This window comes from Aquarana catesbeiana, linkage group LG01 (genome assembly GCF_042186555.1).
Source record: "Aquarana catesbeiana isolate 2022-GZ linkage group LG01, ASM4218655v1, whole genome shotgun sequence".
NCBI lineage: Eukaryota > Metazoa > Chordata > Amphibia > Anura > Ranidae > Aquarana > Aquarana catesbeiana.
Genome location: NC_133324.1, coordinates 280,087,756 through 280,113,585, shown reverse-complemented (window position 1 = coordinate 280,113,585; position 25,830 = coordinate 280,087,756). Strand labels below are relative to the sequence as shown.

Sequence of the window (25,830 nt, the reverse complement as noted above, 5' to 3'; positions counted from 1 at the left end):
TGGAGATTACTAATCTGATTGATTCCATGCAAAAAGATCAAATTGTCAGGAACCGGTTTAGATCTTTGAGATCTAGAATGGGTCTGACATCTCCATTTGGTTTTGGCACCCTGAAAAGGTTTGAATAAAACCCCAATCCCTGCTGTTCCATGGGAACCACCATGATCACTTTTTGCAACAAAAGTCGGTCTAACGCTTGAAGGAGAGACTTCTTTTTCTCTGGGTCTTTGGGAACATTTGATCTGAGGAAGCAAGGAGACGGGAATTCTCAGAACTCTAGTTTGTAACCTAGAGTTATTATGGAGACCACCCATCTGTCATAAAAATCCTCCTGCCAAACCCTTAAGAACTAAAGCAGTCTCCCCCCCTCCCCACCTCGAACGAGCAGGGGCGCCCCTTCATAAAGAGGCTTTAGCGCTCTGTCTTGTAGGTTTCCTCCCCCAGGACTCTTTGTCCCTGGGGTTGACTGAGTTTTACCTCTTGAACCTGATGGTGGAGGCCATCGCGACTGCACTGGCACTGGAGAAAGAGCCCGTTTAAATGAGGGATGTTTACTCCTTTTGCATGTACCCATTTTCCCCGCTCATCAGAAAGATCTGCGTTTCGAAGTGGAAAAGCTTCATTTTCAGTTTGTAGCTCTACCTTTCGGTGTAGCTTTCGGTGTAGCTACTGCACCTCGGGTGTTTACAAAAGGTCCTGGCCCCTCCTCTGGCCAGATTAACGGCCCAGGGTATAACGATTATAGCTTACCTAGACGACCTGCTCTTGAAAGACTGATCGGTAGCCCGCTTAGACCAAAGCTTGGTCACCACAGTCAACTACTTGGAATACCTAGGTTGGGTCCTCAACCTAGAGAAGTCTTCTTTAAAGCCAGAAAGAAGACTAGAGAACTTGGGTCTGGTTATAGATACAACCCAGAAGAGGGTGTTTTTACCCCAGGTAAAGATCAGCGCTATAAAGGAGCTGGTTCAGGTGGTCAGGGCGAAGGGTCCTTCTATTCACCTTTGTATGAGGTTGTTGGGAAAGATGGTAGCTTCATTCGAAGCGGTTCCCTATGATCAGCTTAATTTGAGACTGCTGCAAACCAGTATCCTGTCTGCCTGGAACAAGAAAGTCCAGGCGCTAGATTTTCCGATACGTTTGTCGCCAATAGTGCGTCAGAGCCTCAGTTGGTGGTTGATACCCGAGAATCTGCGGAAAGGGAAATCCTTCTTACCAGTTACCTGGAAGGTGGCAACAACAGATGCCAGCCTTTCAGGTTGGGGAGCAGTCCTGGAAGAGATGAATGTTCAAGGGAAATAGTCCAGAACTGAAAGGACCTTACCTGTCAACATTCTAGAGATTCGGGCAGCGTACCTAGCCCTAAAGGCCTGGACATGCAGGATGCGGGGTTGTCCTGTCAGGATCCAATCCAACAATGCCACACCAGTGGCTTACATCACCAAGGGGGCACCAGAAGTCATGCAGCCCAGGGAGTGGTGAACCAGATCCTAACCTGGGCAGAAAAGCATGTGCTGTGCATATTGGCAATCTTCATTCCAGGGGTAGAGAACTGGCAGGCGGACTACTTAAGTCGCCAGCAGTTGTTCCCGGGGGAATGGTCCCTTCACCCCATCTTCCTGGCTATATGCCAAAGATGGGGGATCCCGGACATAGATCTGCTTGCGTCCAGGTTCAACAACAAGGTCGATAACTTTGTGTCAAGAACAAGGGATCCACTCGCATGCGGAACAGATGCGTTGGTGACCCCGTGGGATCAGTTCTCACTGATTTATGCATTCCCTATTATTCTGCTGCTTCCATGACTTCTTCGCAGGATCAAGCAGGAAAAGAAGTCGGTGGTTCTTGTGGCCCCAGCGTGGCCCAGAAGATCTTGGTATGCAGAAATAGTAAAGATGGCAGTAGGGGGCCCCATGGACCCTACCACCATGTCCAGACCTGCTATTGCAGGGACCAGTGTTCCATCCTACCTTACAAATGCTAAATTTAACAGTTTGGCTATTGAATATTATTATAGAGTCTGGAAGGCATATGTTTCCTGGTGTGAATCCAGGGGTTGGCCTCCCAGAAAGTGTGTCATAGGTAGAATCCTTGCCTTTCTGCAAATGGGGTTAGAGTTGAAGCTGGCCTTGAGTACTATCAAGGGCCAGGTCTCGGCCTTATTGGTATTGTTTCAACGTCCGCTTGCTTCACATTCTTTGGTCTGAAGCTTTATACAGGGGGTAAAGCGGCTTAATCCACCGGTTAGAGCACCCCTGAACCCTTGGGACTTGAATTTAGTTCTGTCGGCATTACAGAAACAGCCTTTTGAGCTGATACGGCATATTCTCTTGGTCCTTTTGACAAGGTAGCTAGTTTTTCTGGTAGCCATTACTTCTGCAAGAAGGGTATTAGAATTGGTGGTTCTTTCTTGTAAAAAGCCATATTTAATCATTCACAAGGATAGAGTAGTATTGCGTCCTCATTCTAGCTTTCTACCGAAGGTGGTTTCAGGTTTTCATCTAAAGCAGGATATTGTTCTGCCTTCATTTTTTCCGGAACCCTGTTCTACGGAAGAAAAGTCACTACATTCTCTGGATGTAGTGAGAGCGGTCAAAATCTATTTGGAGGCGACTGCTCAGATTCGGAAAACAGATGTTTTGTTTGTGTTGCCTGAAGCTCCTAGAAAAGGACAGGCAGCGTCGAAATCTACTATTGCTAAGTGAATCTGGCAAGTAATTATTCAAGCTTAAGGTTTGAAGAGGAAAGTTCCAACTTTTCAAATCAAAGCGCACTCCAGCAGGGCTGTTAGTGCTTCATGGGCAGTGCATCACCAGGCCTACATGGCTCAAATCTGCAAGGCCGCAACTTGGTCTTCAGTCCATACACTCACCAGATTCTATCAGGTGGATGTAAGAAGGCATATGGATATCGCCTTTGGGCGCAGTGTGCTGCAGGCAGCAGTAAAGGTCCTCAAGTCTAATTGCACCCTACTTATGTTTGTGTCTCCCTCCCCTCAGTTAACATTGCTTTGGGACATCACATACAGTAAATACTGTGGCTCTGTGTCCCGTGATGTACGATAAAGAGAATAGGATTGTTATAACAGCTTACCTGTAAAATCCTTTTCTTGGAGTACATCACGGGACACAGAGGTCCCTCCCCTCTTCTAATACACGTATATTGTTTTGCTACAAAACTGAGGTACTCCCAGTAAGGGGGGGTTATATAGGGAGCTAAACTTCCTTTCTAGGGTGTGCCAGTGTTCATCACCTAAAGGTGCCTATATAACCCATACAGTAAATACTGTGGCTCTGTGTCCCGTGGTGTACTCCAAGAAAGGGATTTTACAGGTAAACTGTTATAAAAATCCTATTATTTAAGGTGAAGGTCTGCTTTAAGCAACATAGCGTTGTTATGCTGCCTACAGAAAAAATTAACTATAGGCACGTAAAACAACTGAAGGCCCGCCCCTTTAAGGGTATATCTTCACCCCGCCTCACACCTTCCCAGTTGTAGCAAGCAGTCTAGAGATGAAAAATAGAAAATGAACCTCGACAGATCCTAGGGACTGTGAGGTAATAGGTCTTGCCAATGACAGTGGATAACAACTTTTTGCCTACATTAACTTCACCCAACCCCTTCTTTTTCTTCTCTTTGTTATGCTCTTTTTTGCAAACCCCATTCACAACTCACACCCCTCTTTCCTTTTTCCTCTTCCCTACTTTCCAATACATGAGTTCCCCTCTCAACCCCCCTCCAGATACACAGACAGGCTTAACAATGACCAAATAATAATATAGTGTTGCTTCCCCCCAATCCCCACTGTCCTATGACCCAAATGTCTGAGAGTGCACTTAGGAGAAGCAGTAGAGCCACCATAATACCTTTACTAGAGCATGTGAACCATTCTTCTTATGTGCCACTCCTGTACCCGTAATGGAATTACAAAATTGTAATTGTGTAACTGAAAATGTTCAAAATATATGCAGAAGCATACAGTTTACACAGCGCTTTCAGCTGCTGCAACTGTTAGTGAAGAAAATAGTTATTTTGGACCAGCTTGGTTCAAACAAACTAAAGTTAAATGAAACCTGGAGATCTGCTTTAATATTAGGTTTAAAACTCACAATGGGAGTGAGGGACAAACAGGAGAAGTAATGTGTAACTTACTAAATGAAAGTGGAAAAAAAATTAAACGGGACCCCTACGAGGACCTTCTTTATAAGCTGATATTTGATCTAAACTGCTCTGCCCAGAGCGCCAGTTGGCCTTGCATTTTTTTACTGCAACTAAATTAACTATTGAGAGGGCTTAGGAAAACTCCTGTACTTAGTTTTGAAGCGGTTAAGAATCGTATGAATTATATCATGGTCAATGAAAAGGTGACCTCATTAGCCACAGATACGCATGATAAATTTCTCAAGGTCTGGCAACTCTGGATCACATATACCCAACCTCTCAGATTCAATAATCGGCTACTCTCGATTTAATGACTCTCTGGTGCTCACCCCATAGGACTCCTCCTTTTTTTCATTTTTATTTCTTCCTCTTCTCCCCCCCCCAGTTTCCTTTTTATCTATTCAATTTTTTGGTTTCCATTTCCCTTACCATCTATTCACATCCTTAAAGCCCACCAGGCTGTAGGGCTGTGTTTGGGTGTGGATGGTTACAGTGATCGTATCCCCTAATAATGGAGGGAGCACTTCTCTATATGGATGTTCAACCTCAATAGGTTTCTAGGTTTTTGGATTTTAATTATGTGCCCCGAATCGTTTTGATTTAACTCATTGCACTATACAACCAGGAAGCTTGAGCTCTCTCAGTCAGAGATTTTGAACATTCATTATGATGCTAAATGGAACTCAGAGGCTCTGCGATTCTCTTGTTTTACCCTTTTGTTGAGATTTTTCTCTGCTTTTGTTATATATAATGTAACCATTCCATTATTTACCTAACTTACCTGTTCGAATTACTCTGCAAATAAAATATTTTGTAAAAGAAAGTATAAATGAGTTTTCAGCTAGAAGACACTGATAAAGAACAGACAAGGTAAATGCCTGAGTCTTGATGATGGCAATGGCTAAACACAGTTCTACCCCCCCCCCCCCCCCCCCACTGATCAAAGGAAAAAAATGCAGTCCACAAAAGTGCACCTGGAGAATAACCCAAAGTCTTAAAATTAAATTTGTAAAATATGCATTCTTTAGGTCGATGAATGCTAAGTAGTCTCCATGATTAGGGTGTCGTTTACACTTGTGCTGTTCTCTGAAGAGCAATCTGCATTCAAAAGAGCATTTGACAGGTGGTGAGGCGGCCATAAGGCCACCTGTTTAACCTCCCAAATGGCAGACTACTGCACTGCAGCCATGTGCATAGCAGACAGTTGCAACGTGGTCCCATTCAGGTAAATGAGTTGTGTTTGGCGAGAGGTAGTGCGTAACTCTACAGCACATATAACGCAACAAATAGAATCCAGGTGTTGAGATACAAGATAGGAGGAAGGCCTCCTCTGAATTTTGGAACTGAAAACAGGTTTACCCCTGAAACCTTTAGTGAAAGAAAGGAAAACAATAACTTCCTGGTCCAACAATCCTGGAACAGCTGAAAAAAGATCAGCAAGACATTCTTGAAATACACGAAGAAGCAAAATAATTAATATAGTGCTTGAGGAGCAGGATCCTCCCTGCGAATTTATCGGCAGCTTTTGAGTTCTAGGATTGCCATGGATATGTGAAAGCACCAGAAGCTGAGGAGAGAAAAAGACAGTCAGGGAACTGTAATCTGGCTTTTAATAGTGAAACGATAACTTTGATATAGGACATGAAGGCCAATTCTCCTGGCTCTGAATCGTTAGTACAAGACCCAGAGCTGTCAGTGACAGCTCAGTCTCCATGACCACTTCCGTGAGGCCACTGTTAGCAGTGGGTTAACGTACAAGTACAAATTTATATTGCTTTTTTGCTAGGTATTTTGTTTTATACAATTCCTAACGGGATAGCAATGCTGATTTTATTGGTCTGTGAACATCTTTTATGAATAATTATCCTCCAACTGCAAAATTCTTTCTTGTCTGTATTAAAAATACTCACCATTCTTACTTGCTGCCTGCACCACCTCCATATAAGCAGAGGGGTCATCAGCTTTAATGTAGGAGTCAATAGCTTCCTTGACCAAGTCTTTCTGCAGTTGCGCTCTACCCAGCTGACTCCATACTGCTGGCTCATTGCATCTTTCTGCAAATTCATATGCACGGTCCAGATTTCCGATGTGCTCAATCAATACCTGCAAGATGTGTTGTAGGGGAGAAACAACCAATAAACAAAAACATTTTGATGTCAAGGTATTGCTTTTACAATATTTATAACACTTGACCCATGAATTTCCTTCACCTGTATGGCAGATGTGTTAACATCAAACTTCCTAAAGATAGCAAAGGCCTCCTCAAATAGCTGGTTGCTGATGGCAATGTTAGCAATGTCTGGTGCATCATAGTTGTCTAAGCGGTTGATATACTCCATTACACGTGTTCGGTCAGCCTTGATGGCGGTTAGTATCAATAGATTCTGCAGGTTCCTGAAAGCAAACAGTCACTCAACAGACATGATTTATGCATGGTACATTATTACAAACAGCCAAATTTTAGCCCTTCCATGCCACCCACCATTGTTTCTATCCTTTTCCTAGAATTCTATTACCTCCCCATCTGACCTGTGCTCACTGAACACGGAGTTGTCCAAAACTATCTTCTCAAGAAGCTCAATGAGTTCATTAGGGAGATCAGCAGTCATAAATGCTTTCACAGTCACCGACACTTCTTCAGGATCCTGTGTCTCTGACAGAGCAGTCTGCACCACCTTTGTGGGGGAAAAAATACAGCCAAAGTACTGAAGATGTGCAAAACAATATACCAAACACAGATACACATGCAATTATCTTAACGTAACCTGATTTTCCATGCATAGGACAAACTGTTAACAGTAGTGGTTAACAGTAAATTTGTTAAAATTATTGTTAGTTAATATACCTGGTCAATCAGCTGTCGCCTGAATGGATTATTTTCTTCAAGAACACTGGCCCACAGGTCAGCATCTTTCCTTCGCACAAGGTAACGAGCTTCACTCTTAAACAAAGAGTTTTCATTGCACACCTAAAAATGAGAGAATCTTTTACTTCTCAGTTCACAGGGAAAAAAAAAAAAAAAAAGAAAAGCAACTTTCCCAAAACTGATGATAAAATTCTTTGAAGATACCATTAGGGTGGATAAGTTTTTTCTCCCAGGGAATTGGGTTAAGAAACATTTGCTTTCTTTAAATATCTGTAGCACTCTCCACTGGTCTGATGTTACAGAGTATTTAGCAGACCTTTGCCTGACTGTGGCACAGCCAGAAGGGTAAAAGGTAAATGTAACTAGAGGTCGACCGATATGGGTTTTTCTCTGGCCGATGCCGATATTTAGAAATCGCGGCGGCCAATGGCCGATATATGATGCTGATTTTTTTGGCCCGATATGTTAAGCTGATTTTTTTTTTTTCCTTCATCTCATAAAATCTAACAGTTAGACCCCTTTCACAATGGGGCGTTTTTCAGGCACTTTTGGGCTAAAAAATAGTGCCTGTAAAGTGCCTGCAAAACGGTTCCCCGGAGGCGATGCGCTGGCAGGATGTTAAAAAAGTCCTGCAAGCAGCATCTTTGGAGCGGTGTATACTGCTCCTCCACCACTCCTGCCCATTGAAATGAATGCACACCGCTGCCGTTTTAGCGTCAACGCCTGCCTGCTCCAGTGTAAAAGCAGCCTTAAGTAATAAGTGATACAGAAAATTTCTTACATTTAAACAGGTAATCACAACTTTTGGACGAAAAAAAAAAAAAATGGGCTAACTTTGCTGCTTAGTTTTTTTTTTAAATTCATTAGTGTATTTAAAAAAAAAAAAAAAAAACTGCGTTTGAAAGACCGCTGTGCAAATACCGCGTGACATAAAATATTGCAGCAACCGCTATTTTATTCCCTAGGGTCTCTGCTAAAAAAATATATATAATTTTTGGGGGTTTTAAGTGAATTTCTAGCAGAAAATACAGGATTTTTGCTTGTAAGCAACAAATGTCAGAAAAGATTTAGTCTTTAAATGGTTAAACTGAGAACTCCTCCATGGGAGTTCAGTTCATTGAAGTAGAAACATTGTATCTTTTTAGTTTCTTTTATCAGACTTGGCAGGCTGCCCAGAGAGGAGAGAAGTTGCTCCACAGAAGACTTCAGGCAACTTGCATTGACTTCTATTACAGAAGTCATTTGCAAGTCGCGCTGAAGTTATAATTGGCCTTTTTTATCAGCACAATCGATTAATTAAAAAACGCCAAATAACAGCCGATATATCGGTGGACCTCTAAATGTAACCACTGAATATTACAGATATGTTTGTCTCAATTCACTTACTCTTGACAAACTCTACCTCTGCTGGAAATCTGTTTCAAGCATCCACTACACTTTCTGAAAAATACTACTTTCCGAAAGTTGGTTTTGAGCTTTCTTTCTCCTGCTAGCTTGGGATTAATTTCCCTGTGTTCTTGTTTTTCACTTCGTATTGAAAATAATGTCTTTGTGAATCTTATTTACACCCTTAAAGTTTTTAAAGGTTCCAGTCAAATTCCTCCTTTCCTCAAGACTGTACTTATTAGGTTTCTAGAGTCTCTCTTGATACATTTTATATCTAAGACCTTAAAGTAAGGTCTCCAGAACTGGATACAGTATTTTAAAGTCTGTCTTAATCTGGCCATACATTAGTACATTTTCAAACAAACATTCGTATGAATATTCACACAAAAGTTCCCACTACATTCTATGACTTGACAAAATGTCATTTAAAAGTACAAATAGAGAAAAATCTCAGCCACCGCACATCACGCAAGCCCTGCGTGTACTAAGGGAAAGCAGAAAGGTAACCTTACCTCCATGAATAAGCCCCGTGGGTGGGGCGAAACATGTCGAGGGACATGGCCTGGATGGCGTTAGGCTGAGGCTGCCATCACTCACCACACGCTTGGCTTGAATGGTAGGCTGTGGCTGAGATTTTTCTCTATTTGTTCTGTGGATTACATGGAGTCAGGGCGGACTTCTGCACCCTCAGTGGTACCGAATGAAGGACATAGATGCAGGCGAAGACCCTAAAGTTGGTTTAGGTTGTTCAAAAGTACTTCAAAAGTTTGTTTGCTTTTAATATTTGATTTGGGAACAAATGGATTTTCCTGGACGAAAACACATACACTGTTCAAAATTTGTTTGAGAAAAACTTTACATCCTGCCCTAACCCTTGCAATTTTGTTGTCGTTATGGTCAAAAACAAATGTCAATTTGAATCCACTAACAATTAGAAAATCAAACAAATGTTCTTCAAATTTCTACTAGAGTATAGCCAGCTTAACTAAAGATCAACATATGGGAATCAGGACCCCTCTCCTCCTTGCTCGTGACTCGTCTAGTAGTCCACCTAAGAATTCTATTAATTTTACCCGCTGTTGGCTTATTTTGCAGGAACGCCCCTTCATGCAGCGCTTACAAAAAAAAAAAAACAGTTCCCACCACACTTTCAGTGAAAGTAATGTCCCAACAAAATGTGTCAAATGAATTTAAAAATCCTCCACTCCACTGTGCCTTGCTTGAGCGCCCCAAGTGAGATTACTCACTGACACATTCTCCACCACCAAGATCACCAAGGACTCTCACCAGATTGTTGGACCTCAGAATCTAGGTCATGCCACACTTGTGTATGAAATTATCCTCATACAGAATTAGTAAAGCCACTAGCCACAATGCTGCTCATATTACAGTACTGCAAGACACATCAGTGCTTTTTGGCTTTTACTTTGTGTATTTAAGAAACCTCCTGGATTACCCTGCACCATTCGGTGTCTTCCTCTTTTTAACATGTACACTGTAGAGGAAGTTCACTAGTGTATTGTAGGCAGCATTGTGGCTGATGGTTTCACTAGTCCATAATGGATATAATTTCATACACATGCGTGGCTTCACCTCCTAGATTCTGAGGTCCAGCTATATGGTAAGAGTCTTTGGTGTGCTTGGTGGTGGAGACTGTCACTAAGGAGTCTCACTTCTGATGCAGAAGCAAAGCAAAATGGAGTAGAGAGTTTTGCAATTCATTTGACATATATTTAAATGACTAGCAGAACTAACCTTAATAAGCTCCAAGTCACACTGACCCCTCTCATAAGCTACACAAGCCAGGTGTGGGTCCCTTTTTTCACAGTATTTGCCCACTACACAGCTGTCATAGAAAGGGTTCTCCCGCAGGAAGCGTTCAGGATTGTTGTTGCTGTCAATGTAGATCTTGGCCAGAGCATTGTGTGTCGCTGGCTCCTCACAGCCCTCATGGATTCTGGATTCCAGCCATGGTAATAGTAGTTTTAGCCTGATTTGGAGAAGACAACAAGAGTTTAAAGAATAGCATCCAATGTAGCAGGTAACAAATTTGAATACAAGAGTAGCAATTATACACACCGCTAACCCCCCCCCCCCCCCCACACACACATCTAAAGTTTTATGTATAATTTACATACAAAAAAGGAGCACGTTAGATAGAAATGAAAATATGATTTTTGACTTACCAGTAATTAGGCCAATGTGACAAACGAGAAAAACTTGCGGCCTGAACATTCACCTGGTAGCACTTAAAAAAAAAAAAGATACCCAGGTGGTAGCCTTGCAAATCTGAGAAAGTGATACTGAAAAGCCCATGCAATACTAACAGATCTGGCAGAGTAGGCTTTAACAGGTAAGGGAGGAACCCTAACTCTCGGGTTGTAGGCTCCATTCATAACTTGTCTGATCCACCTCGCATTGGTGGAACAACAAACAGGCAGGCCCCAAGAAGGAATACAGTTGCCTAAACGAGACAGTGGAGAGAAAGAGCATTGCAATGTTGAGGAGCAGAACAAAGAGCGAATAATGATGTCTTGGTCCAGTTGGAAGGAACAGACCACTTTAGGGAGGAAGGAGGACTTCGGGTTCAAGACAACTTTGTCCTTGTGAAACACTAGGAAGAGCTTCATACAAAATAAGACCACTAACTCAGAGACCCTCCACACTATGGTGATAGGAACGAGAAAGTCTACCATGGGAGTGTGGTCAGACAATTGACTATCCCTAACAGGTTCAAAAGAAGGTCCTGAAGGTTCGAGAAAATCAGATTAAGGTCCCATGGAGATGAAGGGGAACATACAGAGGGAGAAATGTGTGCGACACCTTGTACAAAGGCCTCAAACGAGGGAGTGAGAAACCAAGGGTCTCTGAATCAAAATGGCTGAGATCTTCCATTTTATGGCACTCCAAATCAGATGTGGATCCAGACAGGACAAGAGGAAGGACAAAACACATCCCACATAGTTTTTATTTTTCTTGACTCGCACAAAGCAATTTAGGCCTGCCAGGTGTAATGGTAGAGTTTGCGAGAAGTCAGTATCCTAGCCTTCAGGAGGGAAGGGATGACAAAGTCCAGGTTCAAAGGTTGCTGAAGCCATTGTCTCTTGGGACAATGGCTTCAACAACCAAGCAATTAGAACCAGCAACCAATGAAAATCACCAGAATGCCCTCCATCTCAATCCTGTAAAACAGAAGAGGGAGAATCTGGAGGGGCGGAAAGGCATAGATCAGGTTGAACTGATCCCATGGCATCCCCAGAGCATACACTGCAAATGCCTGTGGGTCCCTGGACCTGGCGACAAACCTGCACAACTTGTTTGCCAGAAAATCAATGCCTGGGATCCCCCACCAGCGGCAAAGAGCTCTCTGATGGAGAGCACATTCCCCTGGGTCCAGATGCTTTCAACTAAGAAAGTCCACCCGCCAGTTTTTTATGCCTGGCATGTGGACGGTGGACACAAACAGAATGTGAAGTTTTGCCAAAGAGAGGATTAAATCTGCATCCCTTTGAACGGCACTACTTCTGTGCCCCCTTGAGGGTTTTAGGTCACGTTGTGTCATTCTTCAACTAGATTATCCTGCAGTGCCCTTGCAATTGAGGGGACCAACCAAACTGCTCTAACCTTTAGAATGATGGGAAGGCTAACTTTCTGTGATTACCAAGTTTCCTGCACCAAAAGGGCATCCTGTACTGTGCCCTAGCCCAACGGGCTGGCATCCATTGTGAGAATTTTCCACATCTTTGTAGGTAAGGGCTTCTCTGACTTGCAAGTCAGACGCATGGGACAGTCCAAGCACCAAGTCTGTTGTCCTATTCTACCAGAATTTTGAGTTGCAACAGTATGGAATGAATCTGGACATATGGCACAACCTTGAAGGAAGCAACCATTAGGTCCAAGACCCTCATGCAGGCGCAAAGTGAGGATTTCCCTTTGACCCTGAAGGCAAGGGCATGAGAGCAGGGGTATAGACCTTTGTACCAAGGCAAGGAAAACCTATACAGGGACCTGTCTAGTGCCAACCCAAGGTACTTCAATCGGTGGTCCAGTGACGATCCAATGAAAGTCCTGCAGAGTCTTCAGTGTGTGTTGGCTGTCGGCTGACAGAGATAGAACACTAATCCTGTATTAGAAGATCGTCCAGTTATGATGTCCACAACATAAATTCCCTGAGCATGAAGCAGAGATAAGATCAGGTCAAGTACCTCGTTGAAAATCTGAGGGACCATGGAGAGGCCAAAAGGACAAGGTGACAAATTGGTAATGCTGATCATCCACCTCCAGATGCAAACACAGCATCGAAGAGGAAAGATGGGAAAGTGCAAGTAAGCACCTCTAAAAAAAAAAACATAAGTTGCGCTTAACATGAAAAATCACACAATAAGTGACATGTAATGCAATGAGATTTGATAAACAGTGAACATTCACAAAAGTACATATGCACAAAATGAGTAAAGGAAATACTTAATTGTGACAAAAGAAGCAAAAAAAAAAAAAAAAAAAAAAAAAAAAATTAAATAAAAAATATATATCCATTGAGGTAGTAAATTCCAATATTGTCCACCTTCACCAAAAAAAGAAGAGGGGGGGGGAGAGAAATTCTCAGTATGAGGAGAAGATCCCACTCTGTGTGTGAGAACCCTTACCCGAACCGGTGGACCCCCTAAATAGCGAGGTCGTAAACGCAGGCAGATTATGCCCCCTGCGGGGACTAGTAGATCTCCAGCATCTCCGAATTTCTCCTGTTATGACCGACAGCCACTCAGTGGGTCCACCGGTTTGGTTAAGGGTTCCCACACACAGAGTGGGATTTTCTCCTCATACTGAGAATTTCTCTCCTTCTCCCCCCTCTTCTTTTTTTGGTGAAGGTGTACAATATTGGAATTTACTACCTCAATGGACATATTTTTTATTTAATTTTTTTTGCTTCTTTTGTCACAATTCATTTTTTTTCCTTTACTCATTTTTTGCATATGTACTTTTGTGAATGTTCACCGTTTATCAAATCTCATTGCATCACTTATTGTGTGATTTTTCATGTTAAGCGCAACTTATGTTTTTATTATTTTGTTTGCACCGTAGAGATATTTGATGGTTTTTGTTGCAGCTACTTTTTCTTATTTGTGTACACTCTAGCGCGGTATTAACCCGTTCTTTCAAGCACCTCTAATGTATATTGTAGCCAGAAAATCTCTTGGATAGAGGGAGGCAACGACTGACCTGGCAGTTTCCATGTGAAATTACTGAGCCTGCATGAACAACTTGGGAGTCTTTAAAGCCAGCACGGGCTAAATTCCTCCATCTGGCATGGGAACAATATAAATGTTAAAGCAAAAGCCTTGAAAGCATTCTTCTGGAGATAAATACATCCCGAAACTAGAGCTCCAAAACAGCAGCAGGAGATATGGTGGGTTTATCTAATAGAGAAAAGGGCGAGTCTGAAAGGATGAGATGAGGAGGAGGGAGAGTATGAAACTCCAGTTTTATCCCCTGGAAATGTCACTGTGGCATCCAGGCAGCTAACATTTTCTGAGACCAGAAGGTCAAGATGGCAGGCAGATGTTCCCCCACTCTTCCTGCCTTAAGATTTGAAACTAAAGACTGATAGGAGCGAAAGTTTCTGAACTCATGAACAGAAATCCTACTGGTGGAGGCACAAGGTTAGTACGCTTACCCACTGTAATCTCCTTGATGTACGTATCCAAGGAAGTACCAAACAGGCTTTTGCCTTCAAAGGGTAACCACTCAACATGATTCTTGCATGGGAGCTCAGCTGACCAGCATTTAGACCAAAAGGGTCTTGCATATATGGATGGAGAGAAGACGCTCCTAAATATTTGAAAGTATGTCCACCAAGCTGTAAGGCTATAGGCAAAAAGTCTAACCAACTGGACTGAGGCAGGTTAGGATTGAACGTTTGGGCCATGTGTTTAGTCCAGACAGCAATGATCTGGCAACTGCAGCAGGTTGCATGAAGGAGCCCACCAAGTAAAAAAAAAATGCTTTGAAGGGGGTATCCAAGAAATAGTAGGATCTACCACAGAACTGCCACTTTGAAACATTTTCTCAATAGGATTTGGCTGAGTAAAGAGTAAAAATCCTTAAAAATCCTGAAGCAACGCAATTCTTAAGCTTGGCATCCTTAAGCAATTTTATCGTCAAAGGTGTTACTAAACCCAGAACAATAAATTCAGTCTGTATATGCAGTAAAGCATGCTTGTTATACTCACTGTGGAACCTAAGGAGTTAATCCTGTACATTGTGTAAAAAGGCTGTTAGATCCTATCTTTTCTGATCCTCCCCCTTCTTCCACAGTCGCCAATTCATCTCCTGATAGTACAGAGCTTTGGGGGCACTCGGCACATGCTCAGTTTGGTGTGTATTGCTAGAGAGGATTTTTTTGGGAGGGTGCATGTGATCAGCACAGGGCCACTCAGCACTGTCCAGACAGAGGGTCAGGAGTCTTGCAGCCTCATAGGACAGCCAGAGGAGAATGAAAACTCATCTTACAAGCTGTAACCAGTGCTCGGCCAGGCATTGATAGAAGTCACAAGACTGCTATATACTGATGATGAGAAATGGTATTTAGCATTTTAGATTTACTAAAATAATTGAATTTCCATGTTCTGTTTACTGTGGGAGACCAGATATAGTGAATGCAGGGTCCTGGGTTTACTAACACTTTAAGCTTTGATGAAAACTCTACCGCTGGAGTGTCCTCCTTATCCCATTCCTTTGAAAGAGGAATCATCCTCAACTACCACCTCCTCCTCAGTTAACGTGTCTGGTTTAAAATACAGCCAAAGACCATTCACTAGGGGGGCCTGAAGGGGCACAGTTGTAACCCCTGTTCTCAATGGCCTCTAAAAGGCCTGAGATTCTGCTCATGAAATCTGACATTGAGGCAAACAATAACCATCTAGATAGGAAAAGATGAGGAAATTTGTGTGGCAGACGGGTCAGAGGGAGGCAGGGAGTCATATTGGAGACAACTATCAGAATAAAGGGTAGTAGGGCCCCATGTTAATAAACTATGATTCCTGTTTGAGCTAAGAGCTGAGCCTGAGCTAGCGAGGCCAATGATCCTTTTCCTTTAGGCTTGTTAATCTGTAGCCCCAATAAGTGTAGTCACAATCACCACTGTCATGGAGTGGGAGGGGGAAATCTTGATCTAGACTTGATGTGCACTGTAGACTGCTGTGAACACAGGGGTCAAAATGAGACCGCTGTGCCAATGGAGGAGAGCTGAGAGCTCCTCGGGTCAGAAGAGCTGGAGATACAGTAACCCACATGAAAATGACACAGCATGGTCGCAGTGAGCGCCAGGGCTGCGCAGAAGCAGTGTATGCCAGGGCAACATAGCGGAATGTTCATGCAGATGCATTAGCACTGGGAAAGTGCATGCCACAGTAGAAAATGCCACCAGATTCAACAAAAAAAAATATTGCAGCTGCCAGCTCCAAGCCACAACCTCTGGATGATAAATAGGTTCTTGCCACTCTGGGCAGGAATATTTAAAGGGCTCTAACCTTGTACCCATGCTGCAGCTTGTATGCTGGTAGGATTAGTAGGGCCACACCCCCATCTTGGCTTCACCTCTATGACGGACATGCTACCCCCAAGGGGTTTTTGGGATAGAGTTGAATTCTACCAACTATACAGGCCAACCCCTTTTCTTCAGTCAGGCGGGATGCAGGTACTGTTCAAGGGCACAGCCAAGGAGTCAACTGATCTGGAAGCTGCAGGAGTCACAGTGGCTTCTAGTGCAGCCAGGGAACTTCACAAAGAAAACCTCCATAGGAAAACTCCATAGGAAAAAGGTAAGCATGTCACAGTAGAGAGTAAAGAGGTCCATCAACCAAATACACTAGCAAAAATCTGAGGCTCGCTTGAAATGAGAGGGGTTATATATGGGCTGTACTATATGACTAAAAAAACAGAATTTTCAAACTCAAACACTTTTTTCCTACTGACCGGTTTCTTTTTTCCACTTCTGCCACAAGCTCATCTGTTGAAAACTGGCCATGAACAACCATGATGAGGTTCTTAATTACATCTTCTGAACAGTCCACATCAAGCAATCCTCCCACTACTGCTGGAATACGGCTGGGGTTCACCTAGGTGTGAAGACAATGTGAAGGTATTAAAAGGGTGCTGCAGTCTAGCAGTACTACATTTATGTAGGATAAATAAGAACTCAAACATCAACAAGTACATTTCTTGTCACTTTCTTGTCAGGTTAATACTTGTTTGCGAAAACAGAAGTAAACCCACTGATTTTAAGTTAGAGTTAACTAAAAATCTAAACTGACAGGTAGAATTTTTATGACAGAAGAGACCCTTACTTCCTGCTGGTCAGAGTTTGCATACACTGAGCTGTGCATTCGCAGCTCAGCATACATTTACAGCATGATTGTTTGCCATGATGATGTGACTCCCGTATGCATGTGCAGGAGTAATGTCAATGCAGTCTGCTCAATCCAGAGGTCAAAGAGTCAAAGAGTAAGAACCCAGAAGGAAGACTGGGAGAGGATGAAAGTATCCATGACCTACAAGAGTGCTGACTGCACAGCGCTGGAGGGGATCACTTGCCAGGTAAGTCTGCCATAATGTGCTATGCACTGTGTACTAGTACATTATGGAAAGCTCCTGGGGCACATTTTTTGAATTTTTCCAACTTTTTTTTGGGGGGGGGAGTTTAACCACTTCAAAACCGGCCACTGTATATAAACGTCCTCACTTTGGGGGGGGATATCTGAATGATGCCTGTAGCTACAGACATCATTCAGATATCATTCTTTTCAGCCGGCGATTCTGTGCACGATAAGAATGATCATAGCGGCAGTTCCGCCGCTTGATCGTTCTTATAGGCGACGGGAGGGCACGTCCCCCTCCCGCCGATATCTGGTGCTTCTCCAGGCCCCCGATGGGAATAATCGCTGGTGCCGGATGAGGACGATAGAGATTTCTGGCGACCAGATGGTCACCAGTCATCTCTATGACCATCGGAGGCCCGGGCGCGACGTTATGATGTCACGCCCGGGTACTCACGAAATAAACGAAGCCGCGATCACGGCTGTCAGCATGAGATCGGTAATTTTTTTTTCACGATCTCATGCTTTCCAGCCTGGAGGAGAGATGTGGGGTCTTATTGACCCCACATCTCTCCATAAAGGAGGACCTGTCACATAGATTCCTATTGAAAGGGATGTTTACATTCCTTGTAATAGGAATAAAAGTGATCAGAAAAAAAGTGAAAAAATAAAAAAAATTAGGTAAAATAAAAAGTTTATAAAAACGCCCCTGTCCCCGGTAGCTCGCGCTCAGAAGCGAACGCACACGTAAGTAGTGATGGGCTTTAGAGTTTATGTTGATCTTTATAGAATTCGGTTTCACATCAGTTTGAGGTGCCTTCAAGATAATTTAGAATTCACTAATGTGCATAGGGCCTGTTGACCTCCTTTTCACCTGCATTTGATATGTTTGAAGCAAGTTTTGTATTCCCATAGATGGAGATGCAAACCCTGTGTGATACGAATGAAAATCTAGCAATAGAGGCACTCAGAGCTGAAAGACACCTGCATGTTGTACATAGCACCAAGACCTGTCACAATATCTCATGTGAATAGTCTAAGAAGAGGGACAGATTGACCCAGTTGCTATCTCCATTGAATTAAAAAAAGTCTCTATGTGTGACAAGGAATGCTGTTACAGTCATAAGCTAATCGTATCACTTGATATTGAGACCACAAATGTCCCAATCCTCCAAGTATCAAATCATGTATTAAAACTAGGCCATTTATGACTATCCTAAGTGGCTATACCTTAAGTGATTTACCTTTTGCACATAGATTTCAATGTACTTCTGGAGGTTATTGCGATACAGGTACAACACTAAATCATGGACAAAGTCAAATCGGTCACAAACAATAATTAATGGAAGTTGGTCTGTAAGTTTGGCCTCCTAAAAACATAAAAGGAAAAAACAAAAGCATTACCAAGATGTACTTAACACAGCGACAGTTATTTTTTACATAAAAAAAAAAAAACCTAAAGCCCTCATGCACACAGGCTGTTAAAAAAACGTTATGAAAACGCCAGTATCTTTGCAGTGATTTTTTTTAACTTTTTTCACCGTTTTTCAGCGTTTTTGCAATAGCGTTTTTTAGCGTTTTTGAGCGTTTTTTTTTTCAAATTTTTTTTTTCAATTGATCAAAAATTTTTTTTTTCAATGGATCAAAAACGCTAAAAACCCAGGACCAGTGGGTTCTGAGAGACGTTTTTCAGCTGTAAAAACGCTCTAACGCTGAAAAACGCTCAAAAACGTCATTCACCAACGTTTTTTAGCGTTTTTGAGCGTTTTTTTTTTCAAATTTTTTTTTCAATGGATCAAAAACGCTAAAAAACTTTGATGAATGACGTTTTTGAGCGTTTTTCAGCGTTAGAGCGTTTTTCAGCTGAAAAAGTCTCTCATAACCCACTGGTCCTGGGTTTTTTTTACAGCTTAAAAACGCCTATGCCACTTGCAGCTCAAAAACGCCTAGGTGGGCATGAAGCCATAGACTAACATAGACAGGCCTTTTTAAGCTGCAAAAAAAGCTCAAAAAAGCAGCTGTAAAAACGTCCGTGTGCATGAGGACTTATTGAAATACAAGCATAGCAAGGTATACAAAAAAAGAATGAAGCATAACAATCTGACTTGTAGTTTAGAAAGACTCATCATTGGCTCATCAGCATATACAGAGGTCCAAGCAGTAGTGAATATCACAATTAAGAGTTAGTGCACATAACATGTGGCTATAATATGACAGTATTACATCTCATGAGGCAAAAAAGGAGCGCAAAAAAAAAAAAAAAAAAACACAGTACTTGAATAACCAGGTATCAATAATATAGAGAATCAGCCTTTGTTAAAAGTGTTGGTTAGGTAAGAAAAACTCTGTGCTATGTCATAAATGCCAGCTGAGTGAGGTTACTTTTCTTCACGTGGTGTGGGAGTGCCTCAAAGTACGACCCCTATGATCTCAGGTGACGAGGTTCATTGTTCACAAGTTTGGTCTTCCCAACGTATTATTATGTCTACTGGGAGTTATTGACGATAAGGACATGGATACGGCTACAAAGCGGTTTCTCAGACTTCTTTTGTTTTATGTCTGCAAGCTTTTTGCACAGAGGGGGATACATTCCGAAAACCTAACTTTGGCAATGTGGTTGAAATGAGTAAATACGGATATTCCGGTATACCGTATGACATATGAGGTACGGGGAGCTCCTAAAATGTTTTAGGAAGGTGTGGTTCCATTGGGTTGACTCTACTGACACATTAGAGGGGGGAGTGGATATTTAAAAAGGCTATGGGAAGGGATGTGGAGGGATACTATTCTCTTGGGTTCTGGATCATGGGAGCAGTTTCACACACTTCGGGACTGTGGTGGCTGCTGCTTTTGTTTGTTTAATTTTATTCTTGTGTAAATCTGCCGTTTGGTTTGAACAGTCTATCTTGGGGGGGTGAGAATAACCCAAGAGAAAAAAAAAAGGAGGCAATTACCAGACTCTGAGGTCTATTACAAAAGTGTGTGGCCTCGGACATGTGTAATATGATAACTTTTTTCTGGTTTGGCGAATGCTACTGCTCTTGTACCTGTATGGATACCTTTATGAACGGGTTTTGGCACTGTCTGTAAACTCAGTTTGCTGGTAATAAAAACTTTAAAAAAATAATAATAGTGTTGGTTAGGGAGGTAGGTATGATAAAAGTCACCCACATGTAACCAGATGTTGCAACCAGAGATCCCAATTTTTATTGTATTTAGATGGTCAACCCCTGTGTTATAAATAAGCTTTTCATACAGAAGGGTAGAGCTTGCATCCATCCTTGTGCTTTTAGTTTTAGTGCAGAAAAAAAAAAAAAGTCTCAACAAGAAATGCTGTGATACATTTTTTCTGCATCAGGGTTTGGCTATAACCCCATTACCCCCCACAGGCATTACTTAGGGTGTAGAGTTAATGGGAAGCCCATTGTATAATGAAGGAACTCCACCACGTGTACCCAGAATCCTTGAATAATAGGGCAGGTATACAGTAAATTAAATAATGTGGCTGGAGCGAGTGAGCACATTGGGCATAACAGGTTGTGGTTGGGGGATAAGTGGGGACAAGCGGATAGGGGTCAGACATGCCCTATTTAGTATATATATTGTGTGAGACGATTTGACAGTTTGGGAGATACCAGTTTACAATTATCAAGGACCCCACCCCAATCATCATCCAAGTTACCTATATAGGAGTTTTGACCGGATATGCAGGTTTTGCTGCAGAAGGGGTGAACAACATGTTCTATATAGCATGGAGATAAATTTATGAGGCCCAGTGCCATGTATTGCCTTTAATAATGGAATAGACACCAGTGGTGGGTGGGAAGTGGAAACTATGTATGTATGTATGTATAGCATGACCTAATTGTAGGCAGCAAAAAAGCATATACTGTAATTAGGAAGTACAAATTCATCACTTCAATAAATTAAAAGGTTTAAGACCCCCAACAGTGAGCAATTGGTGCAAGTAGTAAACGCCCCTAAAGGCCCAAAGTTATACATTCGGAATCTTAAGAAGTTCAGGTAGATGTTTATTATGCCATAAGGGGGAGAAACCATGGATCATAGGGAGATGCAGTTTGATAAAGGCCAAATCTCAGATACATCTGTGATGGTATAGAAGACCTGTGTATGCATCAGCCACAGTGGAGCATTACAGACCACACAATACTGTGCATAAAGGATGTGGCGTGATATGCACAAGCGAGGTGCATATTAAAGTGGGTGTAAACCCTTACCTATACCCAATGAAGTGACTGACCTAAGGTGATAAAGAGACAAAACAAATCCTCCTACATAAGTTGTACCCATCTTCTCTACATCCATTCAAAGTGCAGAATTTACATAGGATCACTCAGCTCTGAGAATCAGGGGGTGGGGAGCTAAACTTACACTCCGCAGAGCTCAGTGAGGGGAGCGCTGAGCCCTGATTGAAGGGAAGGGACACGCCCACCCCCATTCACACAGTACACAGGAACAGAGCTGAAGCTGTCAATCACAGACTGTGTGTTGGAGGTTCCTCCATGTCACCTTATTTCTCTTGGTGTCAGCAAAACATGTCAAAATTGATTCATGCTGATAAAAGAAGAACAGGGCAGCACAGAGAAATGACACTTTGTGCTCTGGATTGAGACAAGTACACACTATAGAGGGACATGCTTTGCTCATATTTCATGTCTGAGCTTTACAACCACTGTAAGGTTTGGCAATGTTGTTGGTCAGATTTGCCTATGTGACAGAGGTGGGATAGCAGCAAGATATCACAAATTAAAGTCAGGGAGGGCCGCACCCCCCAGGCTGACTGGATTCTTTAAGGTGCGCCAACGGACCTCGTGTCTACCATTTCCACAGACAAATTAATTAATGATCGAATCCATGAGCTTAAAGTGCTTTATTGGTAGGTACTCAGGGGAATGCCACAGGAGATATGGGATCTTGGGCAAAAGAGCAAATTTTCTTAGGTTAATTCTACCCATGACAGCCAGCGGAGGTTTGTCCAATACCTTGGTTTTAGCATTGACCCTGGCATATAGCGGTTCGATATTTAGGGAGACATGAAGGTAATCTGGTAATGCATATGCCCAAATGTGTTAACAAGCTAAAGTATTTGTAAACTTAAAAAAAAAAAGAAAAAAAATTTGGTTACTTGCTCTTTAACCACTTGCCGACCGGGCCATAGCCGAAAGACGGCTGCAGCGCGGTCGGCTAGTTCTGGGTGGACGTCCATGGACGTCCTCCCAGAATACTGCTCTCGCGCGCCCCCGTGGGGGCATTATACCCCGCAATACTCTGCATTATACCCGGCACTACTCTGCAATATACCCGGCACTACTCTGCAATATACCCGGCACTACTCTGCAATATACCCGGCACTACTCTGCAATATACCCGGCACTACTCTGCAATATACCCGGCACTACTCTGCAATATACCCGGCACTACTCTGCAATATACCCGGCACTACTCTGCAATATACCCGGCACTACTCTGCAATATACCCGGCACTACTCTGCAATATACCCGGCACTACTCTGCAATATACCCGGCACTACTCTGCAATATACCCGGCACTACTCTGCAATATACCCGGCACTACTCTGCAATATGCCCAGCAATATACCCTGCACTACTCCGCAATAATCTGCAATACTCCGCAATTTTTAACCAGTTCCCGCCCACAGTCATATGACGTCCTTGACTTTGAGCGGGGATATCTGAATGATGCCTGCAGCTACAGGCATCATTCAGATATCAGCTTTCTCAGCCGGCGATTTCCTACACCATAAGAATGATCATAGCGGCTGTTCCACTGCTTGATCGTTCTTATGGGAGGTGAGAGGGGACGCCCCCCCCCCCCCCCCCTTCCCGCCACCCTCCGGTGCTTCTACCGACTCACCGCTACGATCGAAGCCAAGATCGTTTTTTTTTTTTTTTTTTTTATTTCAGGCTTCCCAGCCTAGAGGTGAGATGTGGGGTCTTATTGACCCCATATCTCACTGTAAAGAGGACCTGTCATGCCATATTCCTATTACAAGGATGTTTACATTCCTTGTAATAGAAATAAAGTGATCAAACATTTTTTTGGGGGGGGGGGGGGGAAGTGTCAAACTAAAATAAAGTAAAATAAACAATAAAAAAAAAAAAAAAAAAAATTTCAAGCGCCCATGTCCGTGTGCTCGCATGCAGAAGCGAACACATACGTAAGTCCCGCCCACATATGAAAACGGTGTTCAAACCACACATGTGAGGTATCACTGCGAACGTTGGAGCGAGAGCAATAATTTTGGCCCTAGACCTCCTCTGTAACTTAAAACATGTAACCAGTAAAGAATTTTAAAGCGTCACCTATGGAGATTTTTAAGTAGCGACGTTTGGCACCATTCCACGAGAGTGTGCAATTTTGAAGGGTGACATGTTAGGTATCTATTTACTCGGCGTAACTTCATCTTTCACATTATGCAAAAACATTGGGCTAACTTTACTGTTTTGTTTTAAAGCACAAAACTGTTTTTTTTCCCAAAAAAACGCGTTCGAAAAATTGCTGCGCAAATACCGTGCGACATAAAAAGTTGCAACAACCGCCATTGTATTCTCTAGGGTCTTTGCTAAAAATAATGTTTTGGGGTTCTATGTAATTTTCTAGCAAATAAATTATTATTTTTACATGTAGGAGAGAAATATAAGAATTGGCCTGGGTGCTCCAGAACGCCTGGAGGTGCTCCGTGCATGTTGGGCCTCTGTATGTGGCCACGCTGTGTAAAAGTCTCACACGTGGTATCGCCATACTCGGGAGTAATAGCAGAATGTGTTTTGGGGTGTAATTTGTTGTATGCATATGCTGTGTGTGAGAAATAACCTTCTAATATGACAATTTTGTGAAAAAAAAAAATCTTGATTTTGCAAAGAATTGTGGGAAAAGATGACAATTTCAAAAAAACTCACCATGCATCTTCCTAAATACCTTGGAATGTCTTCTTTCCAAATAGGGGTCATTTGGGGGGTATTTGTACTTTTCTGGCATGTTAGGGTCTCAAGAAATTAGATAGGCCGTCAGTACTTTAGGTGTGATCAATTTTCAGATATTGGCACCATAGCATTTGGACTCTCTAACATTTACAAAGACCAAATAAAATACACCAAGTTGTACTTATTTTTACCAAAGATATGTAGCATTATAAATTTTGGCCAAAATGTACAAAGAAAAATTACTAATTTGCTAAATTTTATAACAGAAACAAAGAAAAATTCATTTTTTTACCAAATTTTCAGTTTTTTTTCTTTTATAGCGCAAAAAATAAAAAACCCAACGGTGATTAAATACCACCAAAAGAAAGCTCTATTTGTGTGAAAAAAGTACAAAAATTTCATATGGGTAAAGTGTTGTATGACTGAGTAATTGTCATTCAAAGTGTGAGAGCACCGAAAGCTGAAAATTGGTCTGGTTAGGAAGGGGGTTTAAGTGCCCAGTGGTCAAGTGGTTAAACACTTGCCTACAGGGCACTTACACCCCCTTCCTTCTCAGGCTATTTTTCAGCTTTCAGCGCTGTCACAATTTGAATAATTGCACGGTCATGCTACACCGTACGCAGATTAAATTTTCATCATTTTCTTCACACAAATAGAGCTTTCTTTTGGTGGTATTTAATCACTGCTGGTTTATTTTTTACTAAAAAAGAAAAAAAAAAGTGAAAAAATGTTTTTACTTAGTTTCTGTCAGTAAATTTTGTAATTAAGTAATTCTTCTCCTTCACTGATGTGCGCTGATGAGCACTGATAGGATGAACTATGAAATAGTGGGCATTGGTGAGGTGGCACTTATGGGTACTGATGAGGCAGCACTGATGGAGAGGCACTAATATGCCACACTTATGGGCACTGATATGTGGCACTGATGAGCACTAATAGGGGGCACAGATAGGCGAAACTGAGGGGCATTGATAGGTGGCACTTATGGGCATTGATGGACAGCAGTGATAGGCAGCAGTGATAGGCAGGAATAATATCCAGCACGGTCTGGCATCACTAATGGGCACTGATTGGTGGCACTTGTGGGCACTGATGATCAGTGCCTTGATTACATGTGTTGATGTAATCTACACTCCCACTCCTCCTTAGAGTAAACTGACCATGCTAAACATGGCATCTGATTCCTTCTCGCATGGTCAGTTTACGTTTTGTGCAATGGCACAGCCTGCTTGTGTTTTCCATGGTCAGTACAGAGCTGCACCACCTGTCCCCCTGCCCATCCATCCAGGCTTGAGTTGCAGTGCATTCCCCTTCAGGCTCCTCTATTCTTCAGTGTCTGCCAGGACAGTTTATGGAGGGAGTTACCCCACACAAAAGGTATGGAGAACAGCTTCCAGGGATTTAAACATTCCTGACCTGACAGCTACAGCAGGAGGGGCTGAGAATTCCCGCTAACGTCAGTTGGGAGGAGAGTGACGGGCGGTCACGTGAGCGCCGAGTGGTGTTCTGAAATAAGGTACAAAACTGCATTTTTTAAATAAAGCACACACACTGGGGCACATAGCGTTATCGAACATTGGGGATTGCCTGAAAATTACAAAGGTACTGATACGAGCTGACAGGCAGGGAGGAGGGGAGAGAGGACAGAGGAGAGACAGTGGATGACAGAGGCACGTAAACGACCAAGGTTTCAGAGCTCAGCAGCCATGATAACCATGGACAGTTTACAGAGGGGAGGGCAGCACCAGGCAGGATCAACCAGGTATTTTAGTTGATACAAAGGGCCAAATTACACAGTACAAGCATTGTGCTGTTATTCATGCTTTAAAGAAACAGAATCATATTTTTTCTTTAAGG

The 25,830-nt window shown here is 42.6% G+C and overlaps 1 protein-coding gene across 1 annotated transcript in view; it reads right to left on the bottom strand.

Annotated features, from left to right (window-relative positions):
* The window catches only part of CLTCL1 (clathrin heavy chain like 1), a 290,219-nt gene that overhangs the window by 35,384 nt on the left and 229,005 nt on the right, over positions 1–25,830 (bottom strand). The window contains exons 15-21 of the mRNA XM_073629124.1: positions 18,252–18,377; positions 16,388–16,530; positions 10,169–10,403; positions 7,007–7,129; positions 6,691–6,836; positions 6,372–6,555; positions 6,072–6,264 (exon numbers count right to left, since the gene is read on the bottom strand). Coding sequence (XP_073485225.1) covers positions 6,072–6,264; positions 6,372–6,555; positions 6,691–6,836; positions 7,007–7,129; positions 10,169–10,403; positions 16,388–16,530; positions 18,252–18,377 — 1,150 coding nt within the window. The remainder of the gene's footprint in view (positions 1–6,071; positions 6,265–6,371; positions 6,556–6,690; positions 6,837–7,006; positions 7,130–10,168; positions 10,404–16,387; positions 16,531–18,251; positions 18,378–25,830) is intronic.